The 18,050-nt window shown below is 44.5% G+C and overlaps 1 protein-coding gene across 11 annotated transcripts in view; it reads left to right on the forward strand.

Moving 5' to 3' along the window:
- Positions 1–9,976, forward strand: part of tenm3 (teneurin transmembrane protein 3) — a 274,702-nt gene extending 264,726 nt beyond the window's left edge. For all 11 annotated transcript variants that reach the window (XM_041868495.2, XM_045214458.1, XM_045214459.1 and 8 more), the window contains 7 exons: positions 2,735–2,960; positions 3,178–3,506; positions 3,797–4,305; positions 4,666–4,945; positions 5,119–5,386; positions 6,009–6,139; positions 7,399–9,976. In XM_041868495.2, the coding sequence (XP_041724429.2) occupies positions 2,735–2,960; positions 3,178–3,506; positions 3,797–4,305; positions 4,666–4,945; positions 5,119–5,386; positions 6,009–6,139; positions 7,399–8,154 (2,499 nt within the window). In that variant the 3' untranslated portion in view covers positions 8,155–9,976. The remainder of the gene's footprint in view (positions 1–2,734; positions 2,961–3,177; positions 3,507–3,796; positions 4,306–4,665; positions 4,946–5,118; positions 5,387–6,008; positions 6,140–7,398) is intronic.
- Positions 9,977–18,050: the final 8,074 nt, after the last annotated feature.

The following is an 18,050-nucleotide window of genomic DNA, read 5'->3' on the forward strand; positions in this document are numbered from 1 at the left end:
CCCATGGTGGTGGTGGGGTTATGGTATGGGCAGGCATAAGCTAGATACAACGAACACAATTGCATTTTATCGATGGCAATTTGAATGCACAAAGATACGTGATGAGATCCTGAGGACCATTGTAGTGCCATTCATCCGCCGACATCACCTCATGTTTCAGCGTGATAATGCACGGCCCCATGTTGCAAGGATCTGTACACAATTCCTGGAAGCTGAAAATGTCCCAGTTCTTCCATGGCCTGCATACTCACCAGACATGTCACCCATTGAGCATATTTGGGATGCTCTGGATCGACGTGTACGACAGCATGTTCAAGTTCCCGCCAATATCCAGCAACTTCGCACAGCCATTGAAGAGGAGTGGAACAACATTCCACAGGCCACAATCAGCGGCCTGATCAACTCTATGCGAAGGAGATGTGTCGCGCTACATGAGGCAAATGGTTATCACACCAGATACTGACTGGTTTTCTGATCCACGCCCAACACTTTAATTTTTTTAAGGTATCTGTGACCAACTGATGCATATCTATATTCCCAGTCATGTGAAATCCATAGATTAGGGCCTAATGATTTTATTTAAATTGACTGATTTCCTTATATGAACTGTAAGTCAGTAAAATCGTTGAAAATGTTACACGTTGCGTTTATATTTTTGTTCAGTATAAGTTTGAAACAGGGCTAAAAAGTGTGTGTGTGCGTGCGTGCCTGTGTCTGTTCGCTCATTAAATATGTATGGTTTCCCCCACCACCCTCCCTCCCACACGGCCATCATCTGCCTGCCTGCACACACACACAAACACACACAACAACAACACACACACCACCCACCCACCCGGTGGTTGCCTGCCAGCCAAGAACTCTGGTAGAGTGACCAGCAAGAGGAACATCACCGGCCAAACGTATGTTGCCACAGTAGCAACATACACACACACACACACACACACACACACACATACAGAGAAACAGACACACAAACATACACAGGGACACACACCCAGTGCCTGGGGAGCTTGAGTAATGTCTGTCCATGTATGACAGGCAAGGTGAAGGATCCACCAGGCAAACTCCCTCTGTAGAGAGAGAGAGAGAGACACACATACACACAAACAAACCGACGCGTATACACACACACACAATACACACACAGTAAGGCACTGAGGCAGGCAGAGATGCATATCTGAATCCTGGAGGGACTGGAGTGATGTGCCAGTGTTGTTGTTGTTGTTGACTCACTAAGGTGCACTCTGCTCGTCTATTCTACTTCCTTCTTATGGGCCCCGTTCTTCAGTCAATTGTTTTGTTGTTGAAAGTACCACCAACTAGCATAACGACAGCTTCCCAAATGGCAGCCAATTCCGTATGTAGTGCTGTACTTTTAACCACAGCCCCATTGGCCCTGTTCAAAAGTATTGCGCTACATAGGGAACAGGTTGCCATTTCAGACGTCGCCATCCACTTCCACTCTCCCCCCCGCCGCTATGCAAAGTAGCTAATTACCTGCTGTTTGGCTAAGTGATTGTGACTTCCACTGGTGCCTACCTTTATGAGATAAGAAGGTAGACCCTACACTACTCCACACACACACACACACACACACACACACACACGGCGAGGAGAAGAAAGGAGAGTGCCAGCAAAGGCCAATAATTACGGAACACTTTAGAATTAATGCAGTGTAGTGCATTTAACGGAGTTCTGCGTTTAGAGACTGAGAGGTAGGGAGGGATGGCTGGAAGGAGGGAGGGATGGAAGGAGGGAGGGAGGGAAGAAGGAGGGGGGCAGGAAGGTCAAGGATAACTCAATTAAAAGAGAGAAAATCTTTCAGGAAATGGTATGTTAATACCTGCTTTTGCGCTCCATTTGAATTTGTAATGTACATTAGAGTTAATTAATTGTGACATTATTTCTCGCTCTTCCTCTCGCTCTCTCTTCCTTTCCTCCCATTCCTCCCCCAATCTCCCTCTCCATTCCCTATTTCCTCCCATTCCTCCCCCAATCTCCCTCTCCATTCCCTCTTTCCTCCCATTCCTCCCCCAATCTCCCTCTCCATTCCCTCTTTCCTCCCATTCCTCCCCCAATCTCCCTCTCATTCCCTCTTTCCTCCCATTCCTCCCCCAATCTCCCTCTCCATTCCCTCTTTCCTCCCAATCCTCCCCCAATCTCCCTCTCCATTCCCTCTTTCCTCCCATTCCTCCCCCAATCTCCCTCTCCATTCCCTCTTTCCTCCCATTCCTCCCCCAATCTCCCTCTCCATTCCCTCTTTCCTCCCATCTCCGTCCTCCTTTTCCTCTCCTTTCCTCCTCCCTCCATCTCCTTTCCTCCTCCCTCCATCTCCGTCCTCCTCCCGCCATCTCCGTCCTCCTCCCTCCATCTCCGTCCTCCTCCCGCCATCTCCGTCCTCCTCCCTCCATCTCCGTCCTCCTCCCTCCATCTCCGTCCTCCTCCCTCCATCTCCGTCCTCCTCCCTCCATCTCCGTCCTCCTCCCGCCATCTCCGTCCTCCTCCCTCCATCTCCGTCCTCCTCCCTCCATCTCCGTCCTCCTCCCGCCATCTCCGTCCTCCTCCCTCCATCTCCGTCCTCCTCCCGCCATCTCCGTCCTCCTCCCTCCATCTCCGTCCTCCTCCCGCCATCTCCGTCCTCCTCCCTCCATCTCCGTCCTCCTCCCTCCATCTCCGTCCTCCTCCCTCCATCTCCGTCCTCCTCCCTCCATCTCCGTCCTCCTCCCTCCAGTCCATGGTGCTCCTGCTCCACAGCCAGCGTCAGTACATCTTTGACTACGACCTGTTGGACCGCCTGTCTGCTGTCACCATGCCTTCGGTGGCCCGTCACACCATGCAGACCATCCGCTCCCTGGGCTACTATCGCAACATCTACAACCCCCCGGAGAGCAACGCCTCGGTCACCGTTGACTACAGCGAAGACGGACAGCTCCTCAGAGTGGCCCATCTAGGGACAGGTCAGAGAAATGTCAGAACTGTTATGGTTGTGTTGTGTTGAGTGTGTCTAAAGTCCTTGTCTCGTCTGTCATCAAGAAAAAAAATATATATATTATCCATAAAATAAGAGAACATTTTCAGAAACTTTCCCTAAAACTGTATTGCCATTCAACAAATATTGCTTGGAATTTATGTTGGTGTTGTACACAGAATAACCATCCACTTCTACATCAACAGGTCGTAGAATTCTCTACAAGTACCGAAGACAGAACAAAATGGCGGAGATCTTGTATGATTCTACGAGGGTTAGCTTCACCTACGATGAGACAGCCGGTGTGCTGAAGACGGTGAACCTCCAGAGTGAAGGGTTCATCTGTTCCATCCGGTACCGGCAGATTGGACCGTTGGTGGACCGGCAGATCTTCCGGTTCAGTGAGGATGGCATGGTGAATGCACGGTTTGATTATACCTACGACAACAGCTTCCGGGTCACCAGCATGCAGGCTGTCATCAACGAGACACCGCTGCCCATCGACCTCTACCAGTTTGATGACATCTCCGGGAAGGTGAGGTTCTTCAATCATGTCTAAAACTTTTTTAAAACCTTCCTGATGGAGTAAGACATTCATAAGTTACATTCCTCAAGAATCAATGGCTATATTTAATTTATTTAAAAGTCCAATAATGTATGTACCAATCCCAAATGGCCCCTTCAATCAATGATTTAATTGTTATTTTAGACATCATTTTTATTTATCTATTTTATCGCTTTTTTTATCTCTCACATTTCATTATTTTACTAAAAGTGTGTTTGTGATTTAAATGCACTTTAAATAAAGTTTGATTTGATTTAAAGGTGGAACAGTTCGGAAAGTTCGGTGTTATCTACTACGACATCAACCAGATCATCTCCACGGCCGTCATGACCTACACCAAGCACTTCGACGTCCACGGACGGATCAAGGAGATCCAGTACGAGATCTTCAGATCCCTCATGTACTGGATCACTATCCAGTATGACAACATGGGTCGGGTGACGAAACGCGAGATCAAGATCGGACCGTTCGCCAACACGACCAAGTACGGTTACGAGTACGACGTGGACGGTCAGCTCCAGACGGTCTACCTCAACGAGAAGATGATGTGGCGCTACAACTACGACCTTAACGGCAACCTCCACCTGCTCAACCCGGGTAACAGTGCCCGGCTCACCCCGCTACGCTTCGACCTCCGAGACCGCATCACGCGGCTCGGGGATGTCCAGTACCGTTTGGACGATGACGGGTTCCTGAGACAGAGAGGAGCTGAGATCTTTGAGTACAACTCCAAGGGCCTTCTAGAACGCGTCTACAGCAAAGGCAACAGGTTAGTTAGACGATTGGTGACCTTACCTGACTGTACCATCCATACATCACTGTAAACATACACCCAACTCGGACCACTGACAGGTTTTTTATTTTTGGGGGGGGGATATGTATTTCATTTCTATGGTGTTGTTTGATGATCATTCTTGTATGTTTAAAATGTGTCAATTGTTTCAAATAATTCATCCTTTACTGCTATTAATACTCTGTAATGTTTCCTAATTGTAAAATCTCTCATCTTTCTCATCTCACTCTCTCTCTCTCTCTCTCTCTCTCTCTCTCTCTCTCTCTCTCTCTCTCTCTCTCTCTCTCTTTCTCCCTCTCACGCTCTCTCTCCCTCTCCCTCCCCCTACCCCAACAGTTGGACCATCCAGTACCGCTACGACGGGTTGGGCCGCCGGGTGGCCTCCAGAACCAGCCTGGGCCAGCACCTGCAGTTCTTCTATGCAGACCTGAACTACCCGACCAGGATCACTCACGTCTACAACCACAGCAGCTCAGAGATCACATCTCTCTACTACGACCTGCAGGGACACCTCTTCGCCATGGAGATCAGTAGCGGAGAGGAGTTCTATATCGCCTGTGACAACACCGGAACCCCTCTAGCAGTGTTCAGTAGTAATGGGCTTCTTCTGAAGCAGGTAAGGTTTTAGATCAGTTAGAAAGGCCTCATGTACAGTCCCCGATCCTCTATGTGTTCTGTGTGTTGTTAGTTGGATTTTACATCCAATAAAAGCTAGTCTAAATCTAAAAGTATCTAAATCTACATATCCAGCGTGTTAGTTATTAAATGTATTTAATGATAATTTTCTAGGTTCAGTACACGGCCTATGGCGAGGTCTACTTTGACTCCAACCCCGACTTTGTCCTGGTGATCGGCTTCCACGGGGGTCTCTACGACCCCCTGACACGCTTGCTGCATTTCGGGGACCGGGACTATGACATCCCGGCGGGGCGCTGGACCACCCCAGACATCGGGACGTGGACGAGAGTCGGGAAAGACCCGGCGCCGTTCAACCTGTACATGTTCCGGAACAACAACCCTGTCAGCAAAGTTCACGAGGTCAAAGAGTACGTCACAGGTGAGAGACCGTGATGCTTCTTTGAATTCACTCTAGTTGACTTCTTATAGCTTATGTAAGACATAAACCTTCTAGATGGTTTATAGAAGGAAGACTAGGTCACAAAGGGAGTTGGTCACAGGTAAGAGACCGGGATGCTACATTTAATGCACTCTGATTTACTCCCTATAGCTTAGGTAAGCAGATACAAACCAATGTACTGCAATGCACAGAATCATGGTCTCATTAGATATGTCTGGTACCTTGCCCTGTAGAACGGTAAGGCCTGTTATGGCAATACAATAGGGACATGTTGTCATTGCATGATGACCACAGATAAACAGTCTATTGTGAATACACTATTAGTATGAATATTTTATGGCTGTGAACTTTCGTAATTGTCTAGCGGTGGCATATTACCTCATTGCTATGCATCACAATGATATTGCTATTGTTTTCATCAGTTACCCTTTCCACATGATAATAGTTCTGGCTAAACATGAAAGGTATGACTAGAAATGACTATTTTCCCCTCAGGGAAAATAAAGTTATTCCTTTCCTAATATGAAACATTGGGACATAATTTCCCTCAGGGGCCTATTCTGTTACTGTTACAATGTAATTCACTTTTCTATGGTTACAGATGTCAATATCTGGCTAGTGACGTTTGGGTTCCACCTTCACAATGCCATCCCCGGGTTCCCCATCCCAAAGTTTGATCTCACACAGCCGTCCCTGGAGATGAAGAAGAGCCAGCTCTGGGACGACCTGCCGGTATGTAGTATCCCTCCGCCTTCCTACCTCCCTCCACCCCTCCATCCTCCCCTATTCCTCCCTTCCTCCCCCCTTCAGCTTATTTACCCTATATTGCCACTATAGAACTATCCGCCTCTCTCTGGGGTTAATTTACCCAGTATCTCTCCACTGTTAGATCCCTCCGCCTCATTCTGGTTTATTACAACCTTCCGGTATGACGTATCCCTCCGTCTCCCTCCCTCTAGTCTAGTTTATTTACCCTATCTCTACTGTCATACCGCTCCACCTCTCTCTGGGGGTTATTAACCTTAGCTAGCTATCTCCACTCTCATTTCCGTACTGTGGTTGTACAACCTCACAGCACAGCTGGCTGGAAGACCAACCAACCCACCGTGTTGATTTAGCTTGTTAAGACGCACCGCCAGAGAGAAAGAGACAAACAACATTCAGGGTGGTCCACAGTTCACCCACGGCTACAGAGAGATCACACGCACACAGACACACACACCAATTATACCGCCGCTGAATCATCCTCCGGTTTGTCTTAAAATAAAGAAATTATACACACGTATTTGAAGTGCAAATTAGTCCCTTATTGGTTTAATTACGTTGCCATGACTGTCACTTCTTCTTCTCTCTGTGTGAAATTAACAAGATGTGCTGTTGCTCCTCCAAGCCCAACAATCCCCTATTTCTTTAAAAAAACTTTTAAAAAAAACATTTTTGTTGTCGTTGCAGTTGGGTTTTTTCTCATGACAAACAAACAAAAGTTCTCCCTGTGATCTTTTTCTTGCTGAAACAATATTCATTGTTTTGTCTCCATATAAATAGGACATTTCTAGAAGAAAGGGAACCTTTGAATGACTGAAGCTGGGATACTTTTTCACCATGGCAATCTGGGATTTGGTTTCATATTGTCCCTCGTTGTTGGGAGAACAATTTTGTTTTTATTGAGATAACACAGTACTAGGGGAATAGCCACCCACTGGGCACAGACGTCAATTCAACATCTATTCTACGTTGGTTCAACGTAATTTCATTGAAATGCCATAGAAACAATGTGGATTTAACCAGTGTGTGCCCAGTGGGTAAAGACACACAACAGGTTTTACAAACTGAGGCTAGAGCAACCCCCTAAAAGTTTCTGTTATATCTGTCCATGACAAGTAGAGAGAGTTCGGATTTTCTATCTGTGTAACTTAGACGTTTCTCTCTCTCCTCTCTCTCCACCCTCTCTTCTCCCCATTTTCTGACTCCTCCCTCTTTCCTCCCATCAGTCCATCTCAGGGGTGCAACAAGAAGTGACCCGGCAAGCCAAGGCCTTCCTGTCCTTCGAGAGGATGCCGGAGATCCAGTTGAGCCGCCGGCGCTCCAACCGGGACAAACCCTGGCTGTGGTTCGCCACCGCCAAGTCGCTGATCGGTAAGGGTGTTATGTTGGCGGTGACGCAGGGCCGTGTGGTCACCAACGCTCTAAATATCGCCAACGAGGACTGCATAAAGGTCGCCGCCGTCCTCAACAATGCTTTCTACCTGGAGGACCTACACTTCACGGTGGAGGGACGCGACACACACTACTTCATCAAGACGAGCCTACCGGAGAGCGACCTGGGAGCGTTGAGGCTGACAAGCGGGAGGAAGTCGCTGGAGAACGGAGTCAACGTGACTGTGTCCCAGTCCACCACCGTGGTGAACGGCAGAACGCGGCGCTTCGCCGACGTGGAGCTGCAGTACGGCGCACTGGCGCTCCACGTGCGCTACGGCATGACTCTGGACGAGGAGAAGGCGCGTGTGCTGGAGCAGGCCAGGCAGAAGGCGTTGGCGAGCGCCTGGTCCAGGGAGCAACAACGGGTGAGGGAGGGGGAGGAGGGGGTGAGGCTGTGGACAGAGGGGGAGAAGAGGCAGCTGCTGAGCGGAGGGAAGGTGCTGGGCTACGACGGGTACTACGTCCTCTCCATAGAGCAGTACCCCGAGCTAGCAGACTCCGCTAACAACATCCAGTTCCTCAGGCAGAGCGAAATAGGGAAGAGGTAACAGACAGAATTCCTCAGCACTGGCCGCCAAAGCGACTACCCCTCCAAATCCCGAATCCTCCCCACCAACCTCCCTCGCCTCCCCCCTTTTCTCTAAAAAGCGGGAGGGTCCAGGCTAGTGCTGTGTTTAGCGCCGCCTACCTGAAACAAACACAGTCAAATGTAGAAATATCTCAAACTGAACTGAACCTAATACTACCACTGTGGGGCCTGAAAATCGATCAAAACGGCTTCAACTGACGCAGATGTTTGTCCCATGTGCTATACAGCGTTGAATGGACTGTGGTCTCTCTTCAAAAGAGAGAAAAAAAGTCAAAACTCTCGGTTTGTAAAATGTTTCGTTTTTTAAAATAAACTTCCTGAATTTGCTTTCGGAAAAAATATTTAAAAAAGGAAGAAAAAATGTGTTTACATACGCATACCACTACAACACGTCTGGACTAATATTAAAAGGCCTTCTGGTTTCTTACAAAGGACGATGTCTATAATCTGATTCTACATCCTGATGACTGACCTTTGACCTTTGCGTTCTGAAAAAGAGTAGTGTTGTTGTTCTCCAATGGTGGTAACAAGGCAGTTGAAACCACATGTTGAAACCACTTGCTTGTTCTCCTGCTTTTCTTTCTAAAAGGGACAGAACGGCTCCCACCAAGTGACTTCTTTACCAATACTAGATCAAAGTGGGACGTTTTGAGAATCGGGAGGTTGTGTGGGTGTGTGTGTGTGCGTGTGTGTGTGTGTATACAATGGAGACAAGTTGTGTGTGTGTGGAGAAAGAAGTTAATCAATGAAATGAAAGAATCATATCCAACCAATCTTTTGAAAAACAATGTGATACAGTTATCTTTATGGATTTTTTATTAAGATAAAAAATTCCAAACTTATCCGTACATCAATATTAGCCTCTTAGAGAAAGTAATTTATGTACAGTGTTTATACATAAAAAATAAAATCGTAAAAATATGATTATTTTTTTTTCCTTCGTCATGCATTACTGTTTATACTCTTCATTAAGTTTTAAATATTTTATCCTATTAGAATTCATGGTAATGCTTATTGAAATAACATTTTAAAAAATCAACACTACTGTATTATTGATTTCTGCATTGAGAATATTCCAAGTAGTTTTTATTTTTCTTGCCTTCATTGATCAGATTCCCTGTTATCTGAGACGAACCACGTTTTGTTTTGCCACTTATATTTTTTATTAGAAAAGTCTCAGTTGAATGGTCGATGTCAGTCAGACAACCATATGTCTTAGGAAAAACTAGGCTACTACTATCAAGAGCTGGAGAATAGTTTTGTTGTACAGTACGGTAGTATATCCTACCTTGTGGAAATAGCCTTTGAACCTTAAGTCGCTTTGAGTATGACATAAGGAGGGTGAAGGGCCGCTTGCCCTTCTTCAGCTAGAGGGTTTGAAAACAAAACACCTTGGTTGTCTTACCTAGATAATTTCTGCCTTTCCTATAACAAAACCATGCTGTTTCTTAGATCTCTGCTCAGCTCAAATGAGAAGGCTTCTCATAATCACTATTAGGGATGGAAAATTCCAATCTTTGGGATTTTTGGAAAACCTGGTAATTTTGGGAAAGTTTCCAGAATTTTCCAGTCCCTTACCACTATAGCTCTTTGCTCTTTCTCTACCTACGTTAGGAAGCGCTTAACTCATGTTCCTTGTACCAGCACAGAGAACTGAACAGAACCAAATACGAGCCTCTTGACTTGAACAGATACAACACCACTATAATCCAAGGGACCATTTAACATCATGCTCGTAAATGTATTCCTCCAACTTCACTTTTTTATCCTAAACATGGCTTGAAACTCAGAAATGACACAAAAACAAGTGCAAACACAATCACATCAAACGGTTCATTAGATAGAGCAAAGGGGCAGAGTTTAGCTCAAGTTCCAGAGGGGAAAAGAGAGAGAATAAACCTGGGAAAAGCCTACAAACGGCTCTATGTGCACTATGGGTAATTTTTCCGACATAACCTAAATGGTTAGTGAGTGTAATGTAAAGGAGTTGCCAAGGCGATGAACATGAGATCAGCACTATGAACTAATGTTCCCTACTCCCTACTCATCTCTCTGCCTGAGGGGGATAACACACATATTCACCCACAGAAAGAGAAAGAAAAGTTTTTTAACACCAAACTATGATCATTTAAAAGATTTTTGTTGTTGTGATGATCTGAACCACACTTGAGGAAACTTTGATAGTCACACGAACTCTACATCCCCAGGAGCCATATCCAAACGCAGGTTAGTGTTTTTCATCATGAATCTTGTTCTGGAGGCAGCTCTGCAGAGTGGTCACCATAAATTCATAACATTTGATTTTAAACCTAACCTTCACCCTAACCTTAACCACACTACTAACCCTAATGCCTAACTCTAAACTTGAATTAAGACCAAAAAGCTAATTTTAGTTTTCATGGATTTTTCCAATATAGCCAACTTTGACTTTCCAGCTGGCCTAAGGGGAAATCGCTCAGTTCTGCCTCCAGGACAAGAGTCATGAAAATAAGCGTCAACCTGCTACCCAAACAGAAGATTACAACACCCTTTCTCAAATGTTTCTCATGTTTCCATGTTGCTTTTTCAGTCAATGTGACCGCCTCATAAAGTAGTTCAAATCTGTTTATTTTGTAAACAGATGGTAAAAAGACTTGACGAATGAGAAAGTGTTTTTTTGCTTTATGATTTTTTATATATATATATATCAATCATTGAATTGTATTGCCTAGCTTATTTTTCTATTCATGTGTGTGACAAGGTGGACAGAAGGTGGAAGGACTTATACTCCCAGGTCGTTTGCGTGTTGGTTTTACTATGTTGTCAGATTATTCTCTGGTGTGATTGGTTGGTCTTGGTCTGTACCATGTGCCATTTATTCTGCAGGGGGAATGGTAGTTGATCGTACTCCTACTGTATCACATTGCTTCTATGACGCCCTCCTCTCCCCCATCGTCAGCCGAAAGTGTAGTAGCCCAGCCACATATAGAGGCTTAAGATCAGGACTCAACATACTGAGTTTTTCTTTTGACTTTGCGGATCTCTCAAAATAACATTTCCCCAAAATGAGACAAACATACACTTTTAGTGCTGTTCGGTTTTACTAAGTAGAATGTTGCAGTCTAACAATGTATTAGATTCCTCCTATTGGAGCGGACACACAAGTGATAGAAGGGGGGGAACATATGGTGTTTCGGGGTTGAAAAAGGGGTCATCCCACAAACATGCAGGAATTAATGTGTGCTGGGTAATCAGATGTCTATAGAGGACGTTTTGTTGTTGACTATTGTTTGCATGCTTACAAAGTAAAACGCCCATCAGTCATTGTTTCCCATCCATGTTAGAACAGACATTTACATGTCTACATGGTCAAATGCTTCTGTAATATATTGCACTACAATGTAACAGCATTACTGCTTAATGCTTAGTCCATACAATAACCTTAAAGTGCTGGTCAATGCCAGGCCATAGATCTTTATGTCTGGGCTCCAGGTAGAAGCTTCCCTTAGGCACAGATCTAGGATCAGCCTCCAACTCCAATCCTACTTAACCATTAGGGGGTAAAACACAAAACTGGCCTTAGATCAGTGTCTCTAAAGTTATCATACCTACCTTCCGCTTTGTCTAAAGATGGTGATTAGGTAGAGACATTTCCTTTCTTAAGGAATTTCCTGACTTTAGAATGAGAGGCTCATGGGATTGGGACCACTGCTGACCATAATGCTGAGTCGTGCGCCAGCGTTGTTATAAATATTATATTAGTGCCATTTTGTTTTTAGGAGTGATGAAGAAGGAGAATGATGTCTATAGTGATGTCACCACTAGCACCACCACATCCACCTCTCTCACCCTATCACAAAAAACACAAGTCTGTTCTGCGGTGTCACACAGTTTACAGACCTGAAGGGACAGCAAACACGGCAACGTTGAGACAACGTTGTGTGGTGGTTGTGTGTTTGCTGGGAGTCTTCTCCTGTATTGTGTGGTGATGAGAATTTGAGCAAAGAAAATATGTATTTTATTTTTGTTAAGACCCTGTTGTCCAGAGTCACAGGTTAACTGATGTTTTGCTTTTGGGTTTGAAGATTGAGGGAATTTGATAAAGATTTTTCTATGTATTTTGTCATTTGTTTTCTTTCTCTGAAAATGAAACAGACGGGCGAAAAGTGATCATAATTGTAATGTGTCAGTCAGTCCTCTCTTTGTAAAAAAGGTACAACATATCTTTTTAATTTATTCAGAGATTTGTTAATTTTTTTCCTATTTTTTTTCAATCTACATCCTAAGTTTCATCATAATGATATTGTTTTTACATAAACAAAAATTGCTGTTTTAGAGTGCAATTAAAGTGCAATTTTAATGTAAGCTCCAAAAGGTGATTTCCGGGGATGCAATCCCTTTTATCTCCCAGATGTTAATGATCCAACAGAGATCAATCATGATAACAATAAACATGTAATACTGTAAAGGTTTCTGAAGCTCGGCTTGAACTGCTCTTTATTTAGTTAATTTAGTTTCAACGTACAGTGCCTTGCAAAAGTATTCATCCCCCTTGGTGTTTTTCCTATTTTGTTGCATTACAACCTGTAATTTAAATTGATTTTTATTTGGATTTCATGTAATGGACATACACAAAATAGTCCAAATTGGTGAAGTGGAATGAAAAAAATAACTTGTTTAAAAAAATTCTAAGAAATAAATAACGGAAAAGTGGTGCGTGCCCTAAATAAGATCTGGTGCAACCAATTACCTTCAGCAGTCACATAATTAGTTAAATAAAGTCCACCTGTGTGTCACATGATCTCAGTATATATACACCTGTTCTGAAAGGCCCCAGAGTCTGCAACACCACTAAGCAAGGGGCACCACCAAGCAAGCGGCACCATGAAGACCAAGGAGCTCTCCAAACAGGTCAGGGACAAAGTTGTGGAGAAGTACAGATCAGGGTTGGGTTATAAAAAAATATCCAAAACTTTGAACATCCCACGGAGCACCATTAATTCCATTATTGAAACATTTAAAGAATATGGCACCACAACAAACTTGCCAAGAGAGGGAAGCCCACCAAAACTCACGGACCAGGCAAGGAGGGCATTAATCAGAGAGGCAACGAAGAGACCAAAGATAACCCTGAAGGAGCTGCAAAGCTCCACAGCGGAGATTGGAGTATCTGTCCATAGGACCACTTTAAGCCATACACTCCACAGAGCTGGGCTTTACGGAAGAGTGGCCAGAAAAAAGCCATTGCTTAAAGAAAAAATAAGCAAACATGTTTGGTGTTCGCCAAAAGGCATGTGGGAGACTTCCCAAACATATGGAAGAAGGTACTCTGGTCAGATGAGACTAAAATTGAGCTTTTTGGCCATCAAGGAAAACGCTATGTCTGGTGCAAACCAAACACCTCTCATCACCCCAAGAACACCATCCCCACAGTGAAGCATGGTGGTGGCAGCATCATGCTGTGGGGATGTTTTGCATCAGATGGGACTGGGAAACTGGTCAGAATTGAAGGAATGATGGATGGCGCTAAATACAGGGAAATTCTTGAGGGAAACCTGTTTTAGTCATCCAGAGATTTGAGACTGGGACGGAGGTTCACCTTCCAGCAGGACAATGACCCTAAGCATACTTCTAAAGCAACACTCGAGTGGTTTAAGAGGAAATATTTAAATGTCTTGGAATGGCCTAGTCAAAGCCCAGACCTCAATCCAATTGAGAATCTGTGGTATGAATTAAAGATTGCTGTACACCAGCGGAACCCATCCAACTTGAAGGAGCTGGAGCAGTTTTGCATTGAAGAATGGGCAAAAATCCCAGTGGCTAGATGTGCCAAGCTTATAGAGACATACCCCAAGAGACTTGCTGCTGTAATTGCTGCAAAAGGTGGCTCTACAAAGTTTTGACTTTGGGGGGATGAATAGTTATTTTAGTCTTATTTCTTGTTTGTTTCACAATAAAAAATATTTTGCATCTTCAAAGTGGTAGGTATGTTGTGTAAATCAAATGATACAAACACCAAAAAATCAATTTTAATTCCAGGTTTGTAAGGCAACAAAATAGGAAAAATGCCAAGGGGGGTGAATACTTTCGCAAGCCACTGTCCTTTATCAACACACACACACCTATCCCACTCTAATCCCCGTGTTTCTTTTAGCACCTGCTAGTGGATCCACTGTGAAGTCCATTTTAATTCAACAGATGCAAATGCTTGGTCCATAATCGTCATCCCTGTTACCAACCATAATGGGCCGACCGGATCAATCTATCCGTCTGTGTTTTAATGTATTTATTGAAGGAAGTTAGAAATCCCTCTCCTCTCATGTCCTCTCACCTGCTTGATTATTATATTTCTTTGAAAGATGCTTTCAAAAAGATAATCACTGTATGATAGCGTAAACATAATACATAAAGGAATGGTCATAGAAATAAAAAGCCTACTGTATCTGACCTGTGTATTGGTTACATTATAAAGGCTTGGGATACACTGTATGTATTCTATTTTAACATACTCACTCAGAAAATGGAATATACATACACAGTGGCCAGTTTATTAGGTACACCCATCTAGTACCAGGTCAGACCCCCTTTGCCTTCAGAACAGCCTGAATTATTCGGGGCATGGATTCTTCAAGGTGTGGCATTCAAACATTGCTCAATTGGTATCAAGGGACCTAACGTGTGCCAGGAAAACATTCCCCACACCCTTAGACCACCGCAACCAGCCTGCACCGTTGACACCAGGCAGGATAGGTCCATAGACTCATGCTGCTTACACCAAATCCTGACTCTGCCATCAGCATGACGCAACAGAAACCGGGATTTGTCAGGACCAGGCAATATTTTTCCACTCCTCAATTGTTGGTGATCGAGTGCCCACTGGAGCCGCTTCTTCTTGTTTTTAGCTGATAGGAGTGGAATCCGGTGTGGTCGGCTGCTGCAATACCCCATCCGTGACAAGGACTGACGAGTTGTGCGTTCCGAGATGCCGTTCTGCACACCACTGTTGTACTGCGCTGTTAAAGTATTTATGGCACGCGTGTTAGCTTGCACGATTCTTGCCATTCTCCTTCGACCTCTCTCACCTTTCTCGGTAAACCCTAGACACTGTCGTGCATGAAAAGCCAGGAGGCCGGACGTTTCTAAGATACTGGAACCGGCGCACATGGCACCGACGATCATGCCACGCTCAAAGTCGCTTTAACTGAATGCCTTGTTACCTGTCTGCCTGCTTTATATAGCAAGACACGGCCACGGCCACATGACTCACTGTCTGTAGGACCAAACCATTTTCATGAACGGGGTGGTGAATAACTAAGCACAATCTACTTTTTCGCTTTTTCAAATTGCCGGCGTGTTGAAGCTAAAATTGGGATCATGTACAGTGCCTTCGGAAAGTATTCAGACCCCTTGACTTTTTCCACATTTTGTTACATTACAGCCTTATTGTAAAATGGATTAAACATTTTAAAAAATCAGCAATCTACACACAATACCCCATAATGACAAAGTGAAAACAGGTTTTTTGACATTTTTGCAACTTTATTACAAATAAAAAACAGAAATATCTTATTTACATAAATATTCAGCCCATTTTCTATGAGACTTGAAATTGAGCTCGGGTGCATCCTGTTTCCATTGATCATCCTTGAGATGTTTCTACAACTTCATTGACTGGACATGATTTGGAAATCATGGAAATCATGTCCCCCCCCCCCCCCCAAAAAAAATAAAAAATAAAAAAAATTGTAAAGTGGTTATCCCACTGGCTATAGGGTGCACCAATTTGTAAGTCGCTCTGGATAAGAGCGTCTGCTAAATGACGTAAATGTGCCCTTGAGCAAGGCACTTAACCCTAATTGCTCCTGTAAGTCGCTCTGGATAAGAGCGTCTGCTAAATGACTAAAATGTAAATGTAAATGGAAAGGCATACACCTGTCTATATAAGGTCCCACAGTTGACAGTGCATGTCAGAGCAAAAACCAAGCCATGAGGACGAAGGAATTGTCCGTAGAGCTCTGAGACAGGATCGAGGCACAGATCTGGGGAAGGGTACCAAACAATTTCTGCAGCATTGAAGGTCCCCAAGAACACAGTGGCCTCCACCTTTCTTAAATGGAAGATGTTTGGAACCACCAAGACTCTTCATAGAGCTTGCCGCCCGGCCAAACTGAGCAGTCGGGGGAGAAGGGCCTTGGTCAAGGAGGTGACCAAAAACCTGATGTTCACTCTGACAGAGCTCTAGAGTTCCTCTGTGGAGATGGGAGAACCTTCCAGAAGGACAACCATCTCTGCAGCACTCCACAATCAGGCCTTTATGGTAGAGTGGCCAGATGGAAGCCACCCCTCAGTAAAAGGCACATGACAGCCCGCTTGGAGTTTGCCAAAGGCACCTAAAGGACTCAGACCATGAGAAACAAGATTCTCTGGTCTGATGAAACTAAGATTGAACTCTTTGGCCTGAATGCCAAGCGTCACATCTGGAGGAAACCTGGCACCATCCCTACAGTGAAGCATGGTGGTGGCAGTGTCATGCTGTGGGGATGTTTTTCAGCGGCAGGGACTGGGAGACTTATCAGGATCGAGGGAAAGATGAACGGAGCAAAGTACAGAGAGATCCTTGAAGAAAACCTGCTCCAGAACGCTCAGGACTTCAGACTGGGGCGAAGGTTCACCTTCCAACAGGACAACGAACCTAAGCACGCGGGAGTGGCTTCGGGACAAGTCTCTGAATGTCCTTGAGTGGCCCAGCCAGAGCCTGAACTTGAACCCAATCGAACATCTCTGGAGAGACCTGAAAATAGCTGTGCAGCAACGCTCCCCATCCAACCTGACAGAGCTTGAGAGGATCTGCAGAGAAGAATGGGAGAAACTCCCCAAATACAAGTGTGCCAAGCTTGTAGCGTCATACCCAAGAAGAATCGATGCTGTAATCACTGCCAAAGGTGCTTCAACAAAGTACTGAGTAAAGGGTCTGAATACTTATGGAAATTTGATATTTCCGTTTTAGATTTTTCATAAATTAGCAAAAAAATCTAAAAACCTGTTTTGGCTTTGTCATTACGGGGTATTGTGTGTAGATTGATGAGGGGGGAAAATAATTTAATACATTTTAGAATAAGGCTGTAACGTAACAAAAGGTGGAAAAAGTCAAGGGGTCTGAATACTTTCCGAAGGCTCTGTATACGATGTTAATCACCATACAAAAAAAGAGTAACAGAGAGCAATGTACAATACGGTGAACTTAGCAGAACGAGGAATTTGTATTAAGTGCATGGGGGCCGCCATCTTTATGCACCTCCGCTATTGTCTAAAAAGTCATCTCCTGCTTCATCTGCACTGATTTTAAAAAACAAAAAACTGAGCAGGTGAAAGCCAACCTAATGATGAGCTTCTACCATATTGTTTTGTCCTGTCAAGTCTTTTTCAATCAGTGCAGATGAACTGAAGATGGGCGAAGAGGACATCTTTTTAAGCAATTGAGCCGTGTCACCAGTTACTATTTATATGCATGATCTCCACCTAATCCTAAACAAATGTGCATACAAATGTTTTATAAATGAGGGGAGCCTGGGGTGCGTTCAGCAGGACGTTCAGATAGAAAAATGCTATGTTGAGCAAACATGCCTCTTTGACATGTAGAATGTAAGGAATCACATCGGCTCTATTTGTGGTCTATCTATCTGCAACGTTCGACAACGTGATCCCGAGCTGTGTAGCCCTGATAGGTGAAGATGCCGTGGAGCAATCATACACTCTTTGTAAAAAGGGTTCTTCGGCTGTCCCCATAGGAAAACCCTTTTTGGTTCCAGGTAGAACCCTTTTGGGTTCCATGTAGAACCCTTTTCACAGAGGGTTCTACATGGAACCCAAAAGGGT

This window comes from Coregonus clupeaformis, unplaced genomic scaffold (genome assembly GCF_020615455.1).
Source record: "Coregonus clupeaformis isolate EN_2021a unplaced genomic scaffold, ASM2061545v1 scaf0260, whole genome shotgun sequence".
Lineage (NCBI taxonomy): Eukaryota > Metazoa > Chordata > Actinopteri > Salmoniformes > Salmonidae > Coregonus > Coregonus clupeaformis.